Source organism: Gopherus flavomarginatus, chromosome 16, assembly GCF_025201925.1.
Source record: "Gopherus flavomarginatus isolate rGopFla2 chromosome 16, rGopFla2.mat.asm, whole genome shotgun sequence".
NCBI classification, from domain to species: domain Eukaryota; kingdom Metazoa; phylum Chordata; order Testudines; family Testudinidae; genus Gopherus; species Gopherus flavomarginatus.
In genome coordinates this window covers 318729-339887 of record NC_066632.1, presented here as the reverse complement: position 1 = coordinate 339887, position 21159 = coordinate 318729, and the positions used below count along the sequence as shown (strand labels likewise).

Below are 21159 nucleotides of genomic sequence, written 5' to 3'. Positions count from 1 at the left end.
TGAAATAAACAGCAGGAATAGTAGCTAGGTTCACTTAGTCATAAATATGCAAGGAGGGCTTGAACAAAGGCTGGTTTTAATTAGTATGACACTATCAACAACAGCCTCTTTAAGCCCTTAATTTGCTTAGTATTTCTGCTGTATAAAAAGTTGTTGCCCCTGGTAAGGTAACTTTGTTTTTATTTTCAAGGACACATCCAGAATAAAAGAGTTAGTAACAGAGTTAAGAAATGTTCACTACCCAATGTTCATTAATCAGACTGAACAAAATATTAGTGTCCTGCTGTCTGCTACACAAAAGTAAAACCTACGGTAAACCCCTTAAGACTTGTGCAAGATGACTGGTTAAGAGACATGTTCACCATATAACATCAGTATGTTCCCACTCCAAAATAAATCTTAGCTTCCATGGAGAGCTCAATGCCGGTGACAGTGGAATACTGGACACTGCAGTAAAATATAAACAGCAGCGACTTTTGGACCCAGGGTCAGCTGACTGGCTGCAGGTTTAAAAATTGGAGTGTTGATGTTTGGGTTTGGACTGGAGCCTTGGCTCTGCAACCTCATGACTTGGGGGTGGAAGGTCTCAGAGCCCAAGGTCCAGTCCACCAACCCAAGCCAGCTGTGGCCATGCCTGGGGTCTTTTACTGCAGTGTAGACATACCCTCAGCTGCAAGCATAAATGCACTTTTGGACTTTGCTTGTGAATATAATCTATCAAAAGTTGATAGCACCGAGTGGATTACAGATTTAAATATTACAAAATTAGAAGGCAGAAGCAGAGTTCATTCAGTCCTTTAGAGAATTGAGTCCATCACATGTGGTTGTGCCATTTATGCACCTGTGGCAACAGACAGCCTCAATGGATTGATCTAGCAGATAGTTACTGTCTGCCTACTAAAAGGGACGTGCTTTGGTAGCGCTCGGTGCTAACAGATGCTGGGTGGGAGCCTGGCAGCCGCAGTCCTTTCAACTACAAAGGCATAGTCATACTGAAACAAAAAACAAGGGTTATAGATAGAAAATGCCACTTCACTCTCACAGCTGTTAGAACTCATGTTCAGCCATTCTAAAGCCTCCATCCTTTTGTACTCCAACTTGGTATTACCAGTGAGAACAGAGGACAGGCTGCAGTGAATTACTTACCTCCTTCTCAATGTCAGCAAGACACTTAATGTTCAAGTCCGTGAAGATGGAAAAGGCCTACAAAATAGAGGTAACTACAATAGGTAATATAGTCATCTTGTCCTAGCAGCTTCCCCTCCCACTAGTTGTTTATCCTGTAGAACTGTTTACAACACCCAGGAAACTGAAGACTTTTGCCACATGACATATACAGAATCGTCAACGCATGGGACTACATGACCACCTTACTCACCCCTGAAATAGCAATTGCATTGAAAGGAATTGGTATAATGGCCCTGTAACTTACAGCGATACTCACATTAGTCCCACTAGTGATGCTGCTTTCAAATTTGGGGTGTAGTGCGAAAGGTACCCCATCCATGGCTGAAAAAAGAGAACTGCTCGTCAGAGAGCTGCAGGTGAACAATACTATGAAAGCATAGTGTGGCAGTGCACTGGCAGGCCTGTAGGGAAAACCTGGTGCCTGGGGCAGTCCCTCAACTGGTGAATGCTAACCTGTGAATTGCCAGAGGGCTTGAAGAGTGAATGAGAGGACGGCCCAGCTGCACTACCTTATCCTGTTCGTGTAACATGTTATGCCACTCCACTTATGAGAAGGAACATGTGATAGATAGAATACCCAGCTCTCTGGGAAGGAACATGCGATAGAGAACCCAAACTGTCTGCATAACCCTGTCCAAGTGGAAGAGGTTAGAAATTCCAACCCACAACCTTTCTGATTACATAATAGCTTTGACTGGATCTGTTTTTTTGTTTTTTAACTAGATGGAAGAAAAAGAGCAATATGACATTAAGCAACTAATGTAATGCGGAGTGTCTCTCCTACGCTAGCTGTCAGATATTGTACTTAGAAGGAGGGATTCATTTACCTGAGATGCCATAGAGGTTAGATGTATCATAAATGGAATCATCTCGTTTGAGGGATACATGTTTTGAGCCAATTCTAGTCAAAGACTTTTCTGATGAAAATTCTGTCCTGCAAGGGATTAGACAATTTACAAATGGAGGCCCTGGAGTTTTACATTTGCAAAACAGCACCAAAAAGATTTTTTTTCTGAAATGAAAAACCTCCCCCTGCAGCAGCACTCCTGCCCATGGGGCTCATTAGGCTGAGCTCCCCATTTCAGACATTGCCAGCCAGGACACTGGCACACAGGGTGGCAGAACAGTTCAGAACTGGTCTAGTCCCCACCATCACAACAGAGGAGCAGATGGGTCAACACTGAGTGCTGCAGTGATCCCTGTACTCAAGGGGCCAGTCACAACCCCAGGAGCCAGACAACTAAACCCAACCAGGAAGAGCGCTGTGCAGCTTCAAAATTTGTCCCGCTCACCAAAAGTGTCCACACACCCCTCTTCCCCCCACCCCTTGTCTCTCTAATACCCTGGGAGCAACAATACTGCAAAATACTCCAAGATTTATGAGTACCTTACACCAGAGCTGTGCCCTTAAAGCTATGCAAACCTGAGGCACACAGTATCCTCCTTCCATACAGTCCCAGTCCCACCAGGAATGATGCCTTTCCTGTGTGTGAAAAGGGGGTTGGGGCAGTGCTCTTCACTATTTTTGAAATGGGAGCTACTTTGGCAAAAAACCTTCAATGTGAGAGCCACATCAACCTGACACAGACAGCTGACCACTCCAAGCTCTTTGTTGGTTGATATGGTAATAGCACCATTATTGGTAATATTGCTTGTGGTGTGGGCTCTGGGAGGGGGTTCAGAGCTGGGGCAGGGGCTTGGGGGTGCAGCAGGGGTTATGGGGTACTGGCTCTTGGAGCAGGGGCTTGGGGTGCAGAAGGCAGCACGGAGTGCTGGGCTCTGGGAGGAGGCTCAGGGCTGTGGCTTGGGATGCAGGTATGGGGGGGGGCAATGGCCTGGGACAGGGGCTTGGGGTGCAGGAGGGGGTTTGGGGGGCTGGCTCCAGGAGGCTGCAGATTGGGTGGTGGAAGACCTATTCAAAAACTGCCCATTAAAGGGGATGGCACTTCGGGTGGTCCCAGCCCCACACTGCTCCCGCAAGGGGCCAACGCACCCCTGCAGCCCCTGAGGGTGGGGGCATGTGGCCCCTCTCTGCAGGCATCACTCCAGCAACTCCTGTTGGCCATAGTTCCTGTCCAATGGGAGCTGTGGCGGCAGTGCTTGCAGCGCGGAGCAGCATGGGGCCAGGGAAGGCAGGGAGCCTGCCTTTGCTGCAGCCTCACTGCCACCGGAGAATGTGATAGACAGGGACCCACACTTTGGGAGCCGCCACTGTCTCATGGGTCATGCAGTGCAGAACACTGGACTAAGGAATTTTCCACAACCCTTGATGGTAGCACAAGGAGAGAGCCATGTGACAAAACATCAGAAGCCAAATGGTCACACAGTAACAAACTGGGACATACTCCTAATTCAAGACCGGCACCAATAAAACCAAAGGTGATGACTGGTTACTTACTTTTTGTTATCCTGATCTGTTGGCTCCAGTGAAAGCCCCTTCATTGCTGGACTGATGTTCCTCGGTTTTGGAAGGGGTTTAGGTTTGAGAAGGTGCCCCTTTTTACACCAAACCGCAAAGCTGCTAATTTCCCTGGGGCAGTAGAGGGAGGAGAAAAACAGATTATACTGAGAACTAAAGCCCCAGAAAGCTGGACCTGCAGCCAGAGTGAAAGGATGGCAGCATCTTACCCTATTTTCATATAGCATGGAACCACTTTACTCTTGCCACTCAGCATAATGTCAAAAACAACTACTTCTGCCACGCCTAATGGGACAAGCTTCACACAAATTCGCTTCTTCTTAGAAATGGATGTTTCTAATGGGGAAGCAGAGATCATAATATCACAAGAAATTCCTGCAGTTGTTAACAATAAACCTCATGGTCTATAACATCAGTCTCTGCTGTTTGCCTTAACTGAACAGTGAATGCTGGCTCAGAAAAAGCCAAGGTTAACATTGCGGTTGGCAAGACGTTCTGAAGAGCTGGACTAGGCTAAAATCCTAATCACCCAGCTTTAGATAATGAAGGCCCAGCATTACTGAAACAGAAAACCTTGTGCAACACTGTTCCCTAAATGGGGCCTATGCATGTTCAGCTCTGTCTGTACAAAGACAGGTGCTGTGACATGTCTGTGACCTACTTTCCCTATTACACAGGAATACAACTCCCGAACATAGAACATGGAACAGGCACCAGAGCCAGGAATGCCTGCGTTCTACTGCCAATGGCACATTGTGCGCTGTTGCCTCATTTTTAATACCATAGAAAAATGCTATAACTGAGCTAAATGGGGTGGTTTGAGGTGGGGCGTTGGGGAGTGGAAGGGGAGAGCACACATTCATTTGTCATGGGGGCACCAGGACTCACTCGGTTCTAAGAACTCCTTAATGTAAATGTATCCTGTAGGCAGAGGCGTTTTCTCACTCAGGATCTGTACATCGGCTACTACGTCGCCTGGGGAGGTCTGAAAGTGAGACACTCAGGTTAGTCTGTCCCACTGGGTGGCCAGTGGGAGGTCGTGCGTGTGCAGGTTACGGTACGGGGGGAGAGGGTGTGTGGCTAGGTTAGGGTTAGTGCTATGCACTGAAATAGGGGGTCGTGGTTAGGGTGAAGGTCTGGCCCACACATTGGCAAGTAGCACTGGGTCAAGGCCCTCTGAATTAGGGCCATGACCGCATGGGTGGGTAATCACAGGGTAGGGGCAGGGGCAGCGCCATGCCCTGGTGGGGGGGCAGGATGGGGGAAGATGCAGATACAGCAGCGCTGGGTGCCTCCTACTTCACTGGCTGCAGTGGAGGTGATGCACAAGACGTAGCCTGATTTCTGCCCAAATCCTTTCCCGAAGTTGGCTGTTGCTCCTTCCAGGGTCGAGGTGATCTGGGGGGGGAGTACAGAGAGGCTGTGACCTTGAGGCTGGGCCTAGGCAAAGGGAGCATGGAGGGGTGGGAGGCAGGCCATGGCCACTGCTACCTCCTGTGCAGTGGGCTGGAAGTGGGGCAAAGGGAAGAGGATGGGGGAGTGGGGGCTGTTCCTGTGGGGGAGAAGCAGCAGGGGGGTTGCAAAGGCTGGGAGGGGGTTGTTCCTGGGAGAAGGGGGCAGCAGGGAGGTTGCAAAGGCCGGGGGGGCTGTTCTTGTGAGGGAGGGGCAGCGGGGGGGGGGTTGCAAAGGCCAGGGGGGCTGTTCCTGTGAGGGAGGGGCAGCGGGGGGGGTTGCAAAGGCCAGGGGGGGCTGTTCTTGTGGGGGAGGTGCAGCAGGGAGGTTGCAAAGGCCGGGGGGCTGTTCTTGTGGGGGAGGGGCAGCGGGGGGGGTTTGCAAACGCCAGGGGGGCTGTTCCTGGGGGGCGGGGGTCAGGGCTAGTCATGGCCTGGGGACTGGTGCAAAAGGCAGGTGATGGAAACCTGTTCACGGGGGGGGGGGGGGGGAAGCAAAGGGCGTTGCCTTTTCCCGGGGCCGAGGCCTGTTGGCAACGCGGGGGGCACCAGGGGGCGGGGCCCGTGCCCGACGCGCGGGGGGGGGGGCACCAGGGAGCGGGGCCTGTCAGAGTCGCGGGGGGGCACCAGGGGGCGGGGCCCGTGTCCCGACGCGCGGGGGGGCACCAGGGGGCGGGGCCTGTCAGAGTCGCGGGGGGGCACCAGGGGGCGGGACCGTGCCCCGACGCGCGGGGCACCAGGGGGCGGGGCCTGTTCGAGTTGCGGGGGGGGCACCAGGGGGCGGGGCCTGTTCGAGTTGCGGGGGGGCACCAGGGGGCGGGGCCTGTTCGAGTCGCGGGGGGGCACCAGGGGGCGGGACCGTGCCCCGACGCGCGGGGCACCAGGGGGCGGGGATGTCCGTCCGTCCGCCCGGGCGGCCCCGCTCTCACCGGTGTCCAGCCGAAGGGCGCCGCGCCGGGGCTGGAGGCCCAGGCCACCCCGGTGAGCGGGGCCTGCTCCAGCTGCGCCGCCATCTCTCGTCGCCCGGCGGCTTCGCTCCCCGAGTCCGGGCCCCTCCTCGCCTCACGGCGGGAGGCGGGGACGCCTTCTACCTCTTTCTCCTCCTATTGGTCGTCTCAGCGAACACGCTCCTCTGATTGGCCTCTCCGCTGAGTGACACATTCCCGCACCAGGCAGCGCCGCCCTTCCAGCCAGGGCGCACGCGTCATTTGAACGCGGAAGCGGGAAATCAGTCGGGTAGGGCTGCTACGCATGCGTCACACACTTGCACAGTGCGCAGGCGCCAGTGTTCTCTTCGCTCCCCCCGGTTGGTTCGCTCCCGCCCCGCCCCCAGCAACAGCCGCAGAGCCCAGACGGATCCGCGCAGGGGCCACGCCCCGCAGCTTTATTCTCAGCACAGACCCCAGTGACAGCAAGGCGCCCCCCCCCCCCCCAGCTCAGTCCTAGAGCCCCAGGCCCTGGGATAAGAGTCCCCCCCCGCCCCGTGCACTGAGTGAGGCAAGGGGGGGCCCTAAGCCCCCCCCCGGCCCCACAACCACCTGGACAAGGCAGGGAATAAAGGCAAAGGAGGCAATGACTGTCCCATGCAAGTCCTGTTTAGCCCTCAGGGGGCTGCTGGCCTGGGGTGACTGGTGGCTTCTTTGGGGGAACTTTGAGTAGTTTCCGAATTGGTGAGTTTTCCAGGTGCTGAAAAGTCCTTGATGCTGAAAGAGAAGCAACAAAATCCCCTGTTATCTCCACACCATCTAGGGAAAGGCTCTGGCTAATCTGAACCAGTTACAACGGAGCAGAGACCTGGCTGCCAGGATCAAATTCTGGTTGTGCCCTAGCTTGGCTGAGGTCTTGAACAGGGCCCTGGGCTTTTCTGTGCATCAGTTTCCCCACCCCTGGATTGTATAGTCTGCGTTTAAGGATGTGACCTAAACATGTCTCCACAAACCCATCATTGTGAGTCAGACTGTAGAGCAAGGGGTCTAAACATTTACATTTCCTCTTGCGCCTAAAGGCAGAGTTCAGCATCCACAGATTTAGGGCTGATTTTATGAATCCTCAGACCGGTGAAGAACATAAGAACAGCCTACTGGGTTAGACCAAAGATCCGTCTAGCCCAATAGCCTGTCTTCTAAAAAGCCCATAAAAGCTTATGCTGAAATAAATTTGTTAGTCTCTAAGGTGCCACAAGTACTCCTGTTCTTTTTGTCTTCCAACACTGGCCAATGCCACGTGCCCCACAGGAAATGAACAGAACAGGGAATCATCAAATGATCCACCCCTTGTTGCCCAATTCCCAGCTTCTGGAGAAGAGGCTAGGGCTACCATCCTTGCCCATTCTGGCTAATAGCTATTCATGGACTTATCCTCCATGAATTTATTTATTTATTAAAGCCTGTTATAGTCTTGGCTTTTACAACATCCTCTGGCAAAGAGTTTCACAGGTTGACTGTGCGTTGTGTGAAAAAAAATACTTCCTTTTGTTTGCTTTTAAACTGCTGCCTTTTAATTTCATTTGGTGACGCTTAGTTCTTGTGTTATGAGAAGGAGTAAATAACACTTCCCTATTTACGTTCTCCACACCAGTCATGATTTTGTAGACCTCAATCATATCCCCCCTTGTCTCTTTTCCAAGCTGAACAGTCTGTTTTTTTTAATATCTCCTCATATGGAAGCTGTTCCATACCCCTAATCATTTTTGTTGCCCTTTTCTGAACCTTTTCTGATTCCAATATCTCTTTTTTGAGATGGGGTAACCACATCTGCATGCAGTATTCAAGATGTGGGCGTTCCATGGATTTAGAGAGGCAATATATGTACATACATAAGAGACCTGATATGGGAACAGCCTTAAATAGGCAATTGTGAGAGATGCCATTTGTTATTTTCACTAACATGGCTATATACTAAGGTCTCTCTCAATACAATATTCAGTAAAATGTCCTCAACAGCTATAGAAATCCAGGATTTCCTTGTGTAACACACTAGAACGAACTGTATACATAGGCAGAATGTCAGCAATGAAGGAGGGTCGAGTAAGAGCTTAAAGTATAAAATAAACAATAAACCCTTTTTAAGGTAACTTGCATTCAATGTCATTTTCCCCTCACTAGGTTTTTAATAGTATAACAAGTACTGTGTGAAGCAAACAGTATCACTTTAACAAAAACAAAAACAAAAAACAACTCTTCTAATGACAGCTTGTCAAGGTACTGCCAAAGCAATTTAGGGGTGAGAGGAAGAGAACAAAAATTAATCCATCTCTCTCTATAGCCTTCTGGGTTTTATTGGTTAACAAAGGTTCGGATAGGAAGCATTTACTGTCTGATGGCTGGAACGTCTGCTTACCAAGTTGCTCTGACAGATTCCGGAGGTACCGTGTACTGTCTTCTGTGAATGCCTGCAACAACTTCACTGCCTGCTGCAGTTCATCCAGCTGCAAAATAAAACAAAAAAAGTTTTCAGGGAAACTCAGAAGATGAGAGAGAAAACTCTTTGGAAATTTAGTGAACTGGGTGAATACAGCAAATGCCAAACCAAAGCATTTGGTGATGATTTCATTAGAAATTTCCACTTATTTCCCTTTCATAACCTGTAATGCAGGTTTGGACTGTAGAATGATATTGAAATACGACAGCAGATTCCTTGTGTACATTGCGGGAAAACATTTATTAAACAATGTACTATGTTCAGTGACCTCACTGTGTCAATTCCTCATTGGAATAGAGAAGAGAATGACTTATCTAAGGTAAACAAGCTAATTAGTGGGTCTTGTATAGTCTGACATCTTCTAAAGATGAATGATTCAGACACAACAGGTCAGCTGACACTTCCGTGTTTGCACCATTATAGATTTTTAAAACTCTGTAGTGCATTTCAGATCCTATAACTCACCACAAGCTCCATGCAGTCAAAGACCTCACCCTGGCTATCTAGTATCTTCTGATAGTTAGGCTTGCTACTGAGAACTTTGGCCTGTGATGCTCCGAGATAACTAGCAGGCTCCACTTGCACATCACTCGTCTTGCACCGCTCCAGTTGTCTTGAAAAGAAAAAGCATGGTACACATATAACCACTGCACATGGGGAATATCCACTTTCCAATGGTGCCCAGCATAGATGTGGCTAGAAGCAGATTTATTTGCCTTTCTGACATCTGCCACAAGATCTTCAACGTGTCCCATTAAAAGAAATTTTAAAACTTATCACAAATACTGTCAGAAAATCAGTTCCTGGCTACACATCCTAATTAAACAAGTTTCCATAATTTACCACATCTCCAATGACAGGACCTGAGTGTACTTTTCATTTCAGAGTCCTTTGCTGAGTATTTTTAAACAAGACTTAATTCCTTTAACATATTCTCTTCCATGTGTTCTTCAGGACTGACAGCATGATTAACAACCAGAATTTCTTGTATAACCTTTGCTGCTGGTTCATTATGCAACTGTGGGCTGATGATATTTAAATTAAACTATGCATGGAAAAAACACCTGATTGACAACTGATCACAAAATGCTGAAGTCTTTTAACAAACAATTTGGGTTCTAGAGGACTGGAATTAAATACAACAGAGGATCACATTAACCAGTGACTAGCACTATTAGATTCTGAATATTAAATCTAATTTTTGGCTGAAAAGGACAGACAGAAAACGGATAATAATCTAACCTGGACATTTCTTCTGCACTTTTCTGGAAACTCAGTAAAAGCTGATCCCAACTTTGAGACTCTGTAGTAAACCTTTAGAATGAATGAATAGATGAAAGATCATTACTACATACTGTGGGAGAGGAATTACCTCCCTTGGGCTTCACTAATGTAAGAGGCCTAAAGAAATTACACCAGAACCCTAGCTTTTACTCTGGGCCAGAATTTTGCCTTCTGATTTACAATAGACAGATACACAGATGCACATGGGGACAGATTCAGCCATGAAATAAACCAGTGCTGACTTAAGTGGAGTTAGGACTGCTTATATCACAGCACAGCCAGTCTCTCAGATTTCTATCTCATGTGAATGCTAATGATTACCTCCAGACCACAAGCTGCTTGCAATTCATGCACTGCTTGTGGTCCAATTCTAGGACTTACAAAGGCAGGCTTAGAGGTTGCCCAATGTCTCGAAAAACTAAAACAATAAACTCAGTGACCTGGAGCACCAAGATGATTGAGGGTGGAAGAATGTCCAGAAAAATCTCAGAGTGAGTTTCTCTGTTTAATAGAACCTAACTGAGTTGCTTCTGTGTTAGGCTTCTCTTCACATAGTGTCCTGTCCCCATTTCAGATGCTTGAATCATTGCTGATAACACCAAGAACTATGAGAAAAGGCCCAACTCTGTCCATTCAGCCATACAAAACCAGGCCTAGGCTCAGTTATTCTTACCTGTTTATATAGTCCTTCATCTGGGTCAATGACGCATTTAGTGCAGGGTCTGATAAAATACTACAACAGAGAAGTACAAGTTCAGAGAGATTTTAAGGAGGTGTTTATGGGCAATATCTATACCATGCAGGGTTATGATGATTGTTTAGTGTTTGTGCAGCACCTCTGTGTAAATGCAGTGTATCATACTTCATTCAAATTTGTGGTTATTCTAGGATATAAATGTAAACATGAAAACTCCTGCTGATGTGCCAAGCACTAAAGTAGACACTTTGGTGCCATGACTATTAAGATGAACATTCTCCTTTAGAGTCATTAGCATTAAAGACATTAAATACACTTTCCAAATTTTTCACAGCTATAGCTGACACAGCCCTGTATAGCCCATTTGTCAAATATGTGGACTCTTAACACTCACAATCGCCAAGTTCCAAGGTAAGTTTTGCAAGCAAGAATTGTGGCATTTTAGCCTGCCGACCCTCATTATAAATTGTACCTAATATCAGAAACTAAGAGCCTGCAATAGGTCATTGCTGTCTCCAGTGTCTGCAATATGAATCTTGACAAGTTTCATGAATTGCAATGTAAGATAATCAGTCAAGCACTGGGACAGGAATAACAAACTCCAGCTCCATGACATGTTGCAACAACACTGTGTGACCACAGGGAGTCATTACCCTTTCAGCTCTTCTGTACATTTCTTTAGCGTTCCATCTAGTTTCAGTCTCTCTGCACAACGCATCAGCTCTTCTGAAACTGAATTCACTGGAGGTGGGGACAAGACAACAATAAAACAAAGTAAAGTAGTTAAACAGCAGACAATACCTGCTCTCTGCAGAACTAACTCACACTGAAGTAAAATACATGGAACAGTAGTACTCAGGCTCACATGCCAAGATGTTACGTAACCCACAAACCCCATTTTTACAGCATAACCAGTTCAGTTCCCTAACAGAAGGCATTCCAGATACCAGTCACGCTAGCTTTGGCAGAGAGAGAATATACGTGATGAAAGCTTACTCTGGGCATGCTCTTGGCACCACTGATGATGCACAGGCTGTTATTAGAAGCACCAATTTCAAGGGATTTTTTTGTCTGCTCAAGCTCCTTCTTCCCAAGACATTTGGTTCCCTCTGGAGTGGAAATTGAGTGACCCTTCCCCTGTGCAAGTTAAGAGCTAGAGATGGATTATTACTCTCCTCAATGTATAGCATTACCCTTTCATTAAATATATCACATGAAGACCCACCATTTGCTTTAAAAGCCTCAGGGCTGAAGCCATCAGTCTGCTTCAAGAAGTGCTGAAGCTTCTGGGCAGAGAACTGGGAGAACAGAGAAGAGAGTGAGGTATTTGTTTTGTTTTTCCTTTTTTAGACTATTAAAAATATCCCATCTGACACTGGGCTGCTTTTCATTAGACCATCCAGTGGGGAAAAGGGCGGAATAAACTCCATAAAGCAGTTATCAAAGTTTTGCCAAGTGCAACAGGATGATGATTATAGAATCTCAGCAGGTTCTCTCTTTCAGGTTTATTACAAACAATGGAAAGCATGACAAAAGTGTCTTTTTTGCACTCGCTCTGTTTTAAAGACTGAACACCGGGCACTGATGTCAGTGTGCAGCCAAAACTAGAGAAAAGCTTTCAGCATTGCGTCAGTCAAATGCCTGTGGTATTATGCAGCAGGAAACAGTATCTTGCTAGGAGTGAAATTATAAAATCCTACAACCCAAAAGTCACAAAGCTTACTGCATCTGAACATTTTCTGGCAATATGTCTTTTGATAGAAACCTTTTATTTTCCATAGGACTCCAATATGTATAAAAACCAATCCAAAGTTAATACCTCTTAGTTGGTACGACAAAGTAAAATGTGCCACAGCCTAAATTCTACAAACTATTTAATTTTCTCACTTGTTTCACAGTTACATCAGTTTATAAACTGTAAAGTTTAGCTTTTGTATCATTTTCAAAGTGTCTGCAGTCAGTTAACCTTCACAACACTTTTACGGCATTTATTCCCCCATTTTACAGAAAAGGAAACCAAGGGATAGGGAAGTGGAGTGACCTCTCCTTGCTCACGGAGGGATTCATTTGGGACTAGAACTCAAGAGTCCTGCCTCTTGCTAGACCACCTCACCTCACCACACTTCATTTACAGATTAAAATTCATCAAGAAAAATGAAGTATAAGAAGCAGAGTAATACACAAATAATTTGTTTTTAGCAAAATGGTTCTTTCAGGGACCTTCAACCTTACCTGGAAACTAGACAGCAGGAGCCTGGAAAGCCTGTCAGTCTCAGGCAAATCAAGGCTGATTGATTTGCTCAGCTCTAAAAGTTAAACACAAACACATTTAAAAAGACAAGTTTACCTCAAAAGGTGAGCAGTTGAAATGTCCCTGAGCTGGACACTGTAAATACTGATGCACATACACACAAAAGCAGGGACAGTCTATCCAGTAACTTCATTGCCAGAAGAGCCAATCTCAAGTGCTAAACAGAGGGAGGTAACAAAGCAGATGCTTAATGTTGCATCTCAGAAGGGTAATGAAAACTTTAACATATAAGTTCCTTTTTAACTCAAGCAGCCATTAAGAGAGCTGTTAACTCCCTAATGCCAAGTCCTGCATTTACTCCTGCACTGGAGGAGGGTCCATCAATCTGGGGCTGGGAAGTTCCTTTCTATGCATGCTCTAGTGCAGGGGTAGACAACCTATGGCACACATGCCAAAGGCAGCACGCAAGCTGATTTTCAGTGGCACTCATACTGCCCGGGTCCTGGCCACCGGTCTGGGGGGCTCTGCATTTTAATTTAATTTTAAATGAAGCGTCTTAAACATTTTAAAAACCTTATTTACTTTACATACAACAATAGTTTAGTTATATATTATAGACTTATAGAGAGAGACCGTCTAAAAATGTTAAAATGTTTTACCAGCACGCAAAACCTTAAATTAGAGTGAATAAATGAAGACTCAGCACACCAATTCTGAAAGGTTGCCGACCCCTGCTCTAGTGGATGAATCTCACACACTACAGAAGGAACTGCTTTGCAAAATAAAAGAAAAAGAAAAGGGTTATGGAGAATCAAACATATAACTCAGTCTCCGGGCTGCCTGCATGGAACATGCTCCTGGATAGAAGCTTCCAACTTCTACAGTGAAAGGTCTGATGAGGTACTCCAGGTTTTTATTAAGCAGAAGTAGTGCATTGCACTCAGCCAGACACTACTCCTCACCCTTAGAACCTTTGTATTCAGTGTATGGCGCGCGCACACACACACACTTCTGAGCTGTTCATGTCTTCTTTTGGGCAAGGACACCTGACAGAACTATAGATAGCCCTTTAGCTCAAACTGGACCATTGTGGCACTCATGGGCTAAACATCCATTTAAAGTCAAAATTGAAAGGTCTCATTTAGTGCTGTACTCAGAGGAAGTTGCCAAACATAGCCCTAACTGCAGCAAAGTCCGGGCCCAATCATGGCATTGGTGCCTTACACATTGCACCCATGAAGTCAGAGTTCCACTTGTCCAGAATTCTCACACAAGGATCTCAGCATAGTTTAATCACAAGTAGGTACATGACACCTACCAGTGACATCCTGATGGAAAGGAGGCAGCGACTTCCGGCGGTTGGTTCCCTTCAGACTGGAGCGAGACCAGGAGCGACGTGTGATTTGTGGGCTAATGGCAAGTGCCCTTGGGGACAAGTTAAATGAACTTGAAGCGAGGCCTTTCCTGGGACTGCCTCTCCAGGGAGATATCCTCTTGGGACTGGGACTCTGGGCAGCTTTCTTGGGGCTAGGACTAGGACAAGACCTTTTCCTGGTAGCCGCTCTGACTTTGTCATTGGGACTTGCTCTCACATTAGCCTTGTTTCCAGGCCCAAGACTAATAACTTTGTTTGGCTCTGAAAAGTGTTCAGGCTCCACTTTCTCCTCACTGGGGTCACATTCTAGAAGAAATGGACATATCAGATAAAATCCACTGAAACACTAAAGCAGAGGGAATGACCTCTCATGGAATTTGGAATGGGAATATAGGGCGTTTCACCTATGCATCACTGTTTCAAACCCAGCCCAGGGTGGCAGTGACTGAAAGATATTACAATCTGATGGCTGTGTTACCTTTTTCATGGAACTGCCACAGAGTAAAAGTGTGGACCATTTGAGCCCCCTGTTCCCACCCGCTCCTTCAATTCATCTTTAGATCCAGCCTCTGCAGAGTCTAGGAAGGGCGGAAGAACGGGCTGTAGAGATGAAAGAAGATTGTGCTTTCCCAATCTGGCTCTGTAAGCAATCTAATACTGCAAATCCCCTCACATTCCGTTCACAGTGAACGTGAATGCTGTGATTATCCCTGTGTGTGAAGCAGCTCTAAAAACCAAACTAACTCGACTGCTGAAAATGTGTCACATCACTATAATTTACCCAGGGAACTAATAATTAGTTCTTTGAAATAATGCCTCACCTTGTGTCCCACCACTGTTCTTTCCATCTTCAACACGGGGGAGGTTCTGTTGGGGGGGATTCTGAGAAATAAACATTTTCCATGATATATTTTAGTTCTACAAAACAGAAATCCATATGGACACAAGGAGTGGGAAGAATAGGCAGGATGCCTGCGTGGCTAATCCTCTAAAGCTTAAAAAATGCATAATCAAATTCTTTCTTTTCCCAACTATCAATCTCAAAGGTCATTGATACTGGCTAGGCAGCTGGTATGCTGCAACTGCTGCTTATTATGAGCAACATGATCAGTTCAGTGCCAATTTGTCCTTTTCCACATCCCCCAACTGTGGACATCTCGTCTCATTTGCTTAGACCAGTGACGTTCCACCGTTCCCACCTAGCAATATATGAAGCACAAGACGACTGTGACTCCTTCATACCCTGTTTGCAATGCCTTCATGGGTCGCGACTTCCAGACCAAGAGCCCATGGCTTAAGCTGCAAGCTCTTTGGGACAGAGATTGTTTTTATTACATGGTTCCATGCAGAACTTAGCACATAGAGGCCCAAATCCCAGACAGGGGCTTCTAGGCACTACTGCTATACAAATATATAACAAAAATCCATTTTAAAGCTGGGGCAGGGCACACTCCGACTCCTCACCTGCAGCTGCGTTTCCTGTAGCCAAGCTTCTTGGGTCCTGCAACACCAAACACACACGGGATAATAACCTGGCCAAAGCTGCTGACTTATGCGACCACATGAGGCGTCCCTTGAGCCCACCGGGCCCTGATTCCAGGACACGGTTCGTGTCAGAGCTAGGGCGGGAAGGCCAGGCACGGGGACAGTCACCCCCTCCCACTGGGCAGCTCGAGGACGTGAGGCCTGTCGCCTATAGGGCGCAGCTAGACCCGGGCTGGCAAGGGGCAGCTGCAAAGAGGGAGGGCGGGCGAGGGGCAGCACCCTAGGGAGGAGTGACCCCAGGGCAGAGATAGGCGGCCAGCTCTCAGGGCGAATGGGTGAGGCCAAGGGGCAGCACCCCTGGAAGGGGAGGGAAGGGTAATCCCAGGGCAGGGATAGGCACCCAGCTCTCGGGGGGATGGGTGAGGGGCAGCACCCTGCGAGGGAGGGGTGATCCCAGGGCAGGGACAGGTGCCGAGCTCTCGAGGGAAATGGGCGAGGCCAAGGGGCAGCACCCCTCCGAAGGGAGGGAGGGGTGATCCCAGGGCACGGATAACTGGCCAGCTCTCAGGGGGATGGGTGAGGGGCAGTACCCCCGGGAGAAGAGGGGAGATCCCAGGGCAGGGATAGGTGCCCAGCTCTCGGGGGGATGGGCAAGGGGAAGGGGCAGCACCCCCGGGAGGAGAGATCCCAGGGCAGGAATAGGTGCCCAGCTCTTGGAGGGATGGGCAAGGGGAAGGGGCAGCACCCCCGGGAGGAGAGATCCCAGGGCAGGAATAGGTGCCCAGCTCTCGGGGGAAATGGACAAGGGGAAGGGGGACTGATCCCAGCGCAGGGACAGGCGCCCAGCTCTGGGGGGAATGGCTGAGGCCAAGGGGCAGCACCCCCGGGAGGGGAGGGAGGGGTGATCCCAGGGCAGGGATAGGCGCCCAGCCCTCGGGAGGATGGGTGAGGGGCAGCACCCCGGGAAGGAGGGGTGACCTCAGGACAGGGATAGGTGGCCAGCTCTTGGGGTGAATAGGCAAGGAGCAGCACCCCTGGGAGAAAGGGAGGACCCACCCCACGGCACCCAGCTCTGGGGGGGATAGACGAGGGACAGCATCCCGAGAGGGGAGGGAGGAGTTACCCCAGGACAGGGACAGGCGCCCAGCTCTCGGGGGCAATGAGTGGGGGGCAGGCCCCCCAGCTAGGGGGGGTGACCCCAGGGGAGGGATAGACACACAGCTCTTGCGGGCAACGAGTGAGGAGCAGTACCCTGGGAGGGGAGGGAGGAGTGACCCCAGGACAGGGATAGGCGCCCAGCTCTCGGGGGGAACGGGCGAGGGCCAGCACCCCGAGAGGAGAGGGAGGAGTGACCCCAGGACAGGGATAGGAGTAGAGCTCTAGGGGGGAACGGGTGGGGGGCAGCACCCCAGGAATGGGGGTGACCCCAGGACAGGGAGAGGCGCACAGCTCTGGGGGGGAATGGGCGGGGGGCAGGACCCCAGGGGGAGAGGGGGGAGTGACCCCAGCACAGGGATCGGCGCACAGCTCTTGGGGGAACGGGCGGGGGGCAGCACCCCGGGAGGGGGGGTGACCCCAGGATAGGGATAGGGACACAGCTCTGGGGGGAACGGGCGGGGGGCAGCACCCCGGGGGGAGAGGGAGGAGTGACCCCAGGGCAGGGATAGGCGCACAGCTCGGGGGGGGAACGGGCGGGGGGCAGCACCCCGGGAAGGGGGGTGACCCCAGGGCAAGGATAGGCGCACAGCTCTGGGGGGGAACGGGCGGGGGGCAGCACCGCTGGAGGGGGGGTGACCCCAGGACAGGGATAGGCGCAGAGCTCTAGGGGGGAACGGGCAGGGGGCAGCACCCCGGGAATGGGGGTGACCCCAGGACAGGGAGAGGTGCACAGCTCTGGGGGGAATGGGTGGGGGGCAGCACCCCGGGGAGAGAGGGCGGAGTGACCCCAGGGCAGGGATAGGCGCATAGCTCTGGGGGGGAACGGGCGGGGGGTAGCACCCCGGGAAGGGGGGTGACCCCAGAGCAGGGATAGGCGCAGAGCTCTGGGGTGGGAACAGGCGGCGGGCAGCCACCCGGGAGGAGAGGAGGGAGTGACCCCAGGGCAAGGATAGGCGCACAGCTCTGGGGGGGAACGGGCGGGGGGCAGCACCCCGGGGAGAGAGGGAGGAGTCACCCCAGGACAGGGATAGGCGCACAGCTCTGCAGGGGAACGGGCGGGGGGCAGCACCCCTGGAGGGGGGGTGACCCCAGGACAGGGATAGGCGCAGAGCTCTAGGGGGGAACGGGCAGGGGGCAGCACCCCGGGAATGGGGGTGACCCCAGGACAGGGAGAGGCGCACAGCTCTGGGGGGAATGGGTGGGGGGCAGCACCCCAGGGAGAGAGGGCGGAGTGACCCCAGGGCAGGGATAGGCGCATAGCTCTGGGGGGGAACGGGCGGGGGGTAGCACCCCGGGAAGGGGGGTGACCCCAGAGCAGGGATAGGCGCAGAGCTCTGGGGTGGGAACAGGCGGCGGGCAGCCACCCGGGAGGAGAGGGGGGAGTGACCTCAGGACAGGGATAGGCGCAGAGCTCTCGGGGGGAACGGGCGGGGGGCAGCCCCCAGGGGAGGAGAGAGAGGAGTGACCCCAGAACAGGGATAGGCGCACAGCTCAGGGGGGGAACGGGCGGGGGGCAGCACCCCGGGAAGGGGGGTGACCCCAGGGCAGGGATAGGCACACAGCTCGGGGGGGGGAGAACGGGCGGGGGGCAGCATCCCGGGGGGAGAAGGAGGAGTGACCCCAGGGCAGAGATAGGCGCACAGCTCTGGGGGGAACGGGCGGGGGGCAGCACCCCGGGGGGAGAGGGAGGAGTGACCCCAGGACAGGGATAGGTGCACAGCTCTGGGGGAGAACGGGCAAGGGGCAGCACCTCATCGAGGGGGTGACCCCAGGGCAGGGATAGGCGCCCAGCTCTGGGGGGGAACGGGCGGGGGGCAGCACCCCGGCGAGGGGGTTGACCCCAGGACAGGGATAGGCGCAGAGCTCTGTGGGGGAACGGGCGGGGGGCAGCACCCCGGGGGGAGAGGGAGGAGTGACCCCAGGACAGGGATAGGCGCAGAGCTCTGGGGGGAACGGGTGAGGGGCAGCACCCTGGGGAGAGAGGAGTGACCCCAGGACAGGTATAGGAGGAGACCTCTGGGGGGGAACGGGCGGGGGACAGCCCCCCAGGAGGAGAGGGAGGAGTGACCCCAGGGCAGGGATAGGCGCACAGCTCTGGGAGGCAACGGGCGAGGGGCAGCCCCCCCAGGAGGAGAGGGAGGAGTGACCGCAGGACAGGGATAGGCGCACAGCTCTGGGGGGGAACGGGCGGGGGGCAGGCCCCCGGGAGGAGAGACCCCAGGACAGGGATAGGCGCACAGCTCTAGGGGGGAACGGGCGAGGGGCAGCCCCCCGGGAGGAGAGAGAGAAGTGACCCCAGCACAGGGATAGGTGCGGAGCTCTGGAGGGGAACGGGCAGGGGGCAGCACCCCGGGAAGGGGGGTGACCCCAGGGCAGGGGTAGGCGCACAGCTCGGGGGGGGGGAGAACGGGCGGGGGGCAGCACCCCAGGAAGGGGGGTGACCCCAGGACAGGGATAGGCGCACAGCTCTGGGGGGGAACGGGCGGGGGGCAGCACCCCGGGGAGAGAGGGAGGAGTCACCCCAGGACAGGGATAGGCGCACAGCTCTGGGGGGGAAATGGGCGGGGGGCAGCACCCCGGGAGGGGGGGTCACCCCAGGACAGGGATAGGCGCAGAGCTCTAGGGGGGAACGGGCAGGGGGCAGCACCCCGGGAATGGGGGTGACCCCAGGACAGGGATAGGCGCACAGCTCTGGGGGGGAACGGGCGGGGGGCAGCACCCCGGGTAGGGGGGTGACTCCAGGACAGGGATAGGCGCACAGCTCTGGGGGGGAACGGGCGGGGGGCAGCACCCCGGGGAGAGAGGGAGGAGTCACCCCAGGACAGGGATAGGCGCAGAGCTCTGGGGGGGAAATGGGCGGTAGGCAGCACCCCGGGAGGGGGGGTGACCCCAGGACAGGGATAGGCGCAGAGCTCTAGGGGGGAACGGGCAGGGTGCAGCACCCTGGGAATGGGGGTGACCCCAGGACAGGGAGAGGCGCACAGCTCTGGGGGGAACGGGCGGGGGGCAGCACCCCGGGTAGGGGGGTGACTCCAGGACAGGGATAGGCGCACAGCTCTGGGGGGGAACGGGCGGGGGGCAGCACCCCGGGAATGGGAGTGACCCCAGGACAGGGATAGGCGCACAGCTCCGGGGGGGGGAACGGGCGGGGGGCAGCACCCCGGGGGGAGAGGGCGGAGTGACCCCAGGACAGGGATAGGCGCAGAGCTCTGTGGGGGAACGAGCAGGGGGCAGCACCCCGGCGAAGGGGGGGTCACCCCAGGGCGCGCACGTCGGGGGCGGGGCCCCCGTCCCGGAGCCCGCGGAAGGGCAGACGGGTTAGCGCGGCCGCCACCCCCGGGAGTCCCAGCGCGCAGGAGGGCTCCAGGGCAGGGGGGCGCCGCCCCCCACTCACCGGCCGCTCCCGCATCCCTCCGGCTTCGTGTCCATCCCGGCCGCCTTCCGCGCTCACTCAAACAGCCCGGCCGCCGCCCCGCCAACCGCAAGGCCTGTCGGGACCTGTAGTTCTGGGCGGGAGTCGGCGCATGCGCAGCACGCTCCTGTACCACCCCGGAACCGCTGGAAAGAATAATTTATGCGCGGGGCTCGGACGCCGCCAACGTTCGCCCGCTGCAAGGGCTTCTGGGAGATACACTAGGCAGGGCCTGGAGGGTGCTGGGAAGCGAAGGGGTTTTTTGGCGGAGGAGCAGCGACAGGCACACAGCAGAGGTTGCAAAAGCCAGGCTGTAGTGATGAGTTACATAGAAATCCATAAAAGCAGCAAAGAGTCCTGTGGCACCTTATAGACTAACAGACGTTTTGGAGCATGAGCTTTCGTTTTGGAGCATGAGCATTCCTCAGATGCATGTAGTGGAAATTTCCAGGGGCAGGTATATATGCTAGCAAGCAAGCTAGAGATAACAAGGTCAGTTCAATCAGGGAGGATGAGGCCCTGTTCTAGCAGTTGAGGTGTGAAAACCAAGAGAGGAGAAACTGGTTCTGTAGTTGGCAAGCCATTCACAGTCTTCTATACAAACGGACTTCACCAGCCCGGTGCTGCCTCCGCCGCCCGCTCGGGTATCAGCTGCTCCCCCAAGCTGACAGGCCTCCGTGTGGGAGGAGGTCGCTCAGAACCTGAGCCGGCCAGGCTAGAGCTCCCTTCAGCAGGCTGCAGGCATACTGTTAGCAGAGCCCCACCTCAGCAGTTCCCCCACCCCCTCCTAAAGATCAAGGGATTCTTGCTTTGCACGATACAAGCCTCCATCTGTTCTAAACAGCAAAGGGAGTCCTCTAAACGTGCCCACGGTATTTTGGGGTCCAGTAGACGTGAGCATAGGACCTACGGCTCTCTCATCATGCTATATATAACAAAATAGCCAAACATGATTAGAGACACAGTTTATGAACATGTAGGCCCAAAGACAGGCACGCAGGATTTGATAACCTTTTATA

At 52.5% G+C, this 21159-nt stretch overlaps 2 protein-coding genes across 5 annotated transcripts; both read right to left on the bottom strand.

Annotated features, from left to right (window-relative positions):
* Positions 1 to 322: 322 nt before the first annotated feature.
* Positions 323 to 6340, bottom strand: MVB12A (multivesicular body subunit 12A). Of its 2 annotated transcripts, XM_050924782.1 has the most exons (9): positions 5988 to 6340; positions 4907 to 5005; positions 4496 to 4592; positions 3817 to 3943; positions 3587 to 3718; positions 2016 to 2122; positions 1445 to 1509; positions 1147 to 1203; positions 323 to 992 (listed from the first exon to the last, which is right to left on the bottom strand). In XM_050924782.1, the coding sequence occupies exons 1-9, from the start codon at positions 6069 to 6071 to the stop codon at positions 930 to 932; spliced, it is 831 nt and encodes a 276-aa protein (XP_050780739.1). In that variant the 5' UTR covers positions 6072 to 6340; the 3' UTR covers positions 323 to 929. The 2 variants fall into 2 exon arrangements, with proteins under 2 accessions (XP_050780739.1, XP_050780740.1); XM_050924783.1 differs by lacking the exon at positions 4907 to 5005.
* A 75-nt stretch (positions 6341 to 6415) lies between these two features.
* On the bottom strand, positions 6416 to 20258 carry DSN1 (DSN1 component of MIS12 kinetochore complex). Of its 3 annotated transcripts, none has more exons than XM_050924776.1 (12): positions 20123 to 20251; positions 15550 to 15816; positions 14907 to 14967; positions 14029 to 14391; positions 12692 to 12765; positions 11685 to 11757; positions 11113 to 11200; positions 10436 to 10495; positions 9721 to 9792; positions 8944 to 9091; positions 8398 to 8485; positions 6416 to 6761 (listed from the first exon to the last, which is right to left on the bottom strand). In XM_050924776.1, the coding sequence occupies exons 1-12, from the start codon at positions 20135 to 20137 to the stop codon at positions 6655 to 6657; spliced, it is 1416 nt and encodes a 471-aa protein (XP_050780733.1). In that variant the 5' UTR covers positions 20138 to 20251; the 3' UTR covers positions 6416 to 6654. The 3 variants fall into 3 exon arrangements, 2 of the variants coding, with proteins under 2 accessions (XP_050780733.1, XP_050780735.1); XM_050924778.1 differs by having other exon boundaries at positions 15550 to 15586; XR_007769591.1 differs by lacking the exon at positions 8944 to 9091 and having other exon boundaries at positions 6663 to 6761; positions 20123 to 20258.
* Positions 20259 to 21159: the final 901 nt, after the last annotated feature.

Excerpts from the sequence above, each read along its gene's own strand:
- MVB12A (XM_050924782.1), bottom strand. The coding sequence starts at position 6,071 with ATGGCGGCGCAGCTGGAGCAGGCCCCGCTCACCGGGGTGGCCTGGGCC. Across the intron at positions 3,944-4,495 it reads TAAGGAGTTCTTAGAACCGA|AAACATCCATTTCTAAGAAG; the intron begins GTGAGTCCTGGT and ends CTTCCCCATTAG. Across the intron at positions 1,204-1,444 it reads GCATCACTAGTGGGACTAAT|GCCTTTTCCATCTTCACGGA; the intron begins GTGAGTATCGCT and ends TCTATTTTGTAG.
- DSN1 (XM_050924776.1), bottom strand. Across the intron at positions 12,766-14,028 it reads TTTCCATCAGGATGTCACTG|AGCTGAGCAAATCAATCAGC; the intron begins GTAGGTGTCATG and ends TTTAACTTTTAG. Across the intron at positions 11,758-12,691 it reads TCCTGCTGTCTAGTTTCCAG|TTCTCTGCCCAGAAGCTTCA; the intron begins GTAAGGTTGAAG and ends CTGTTCTCCCAG.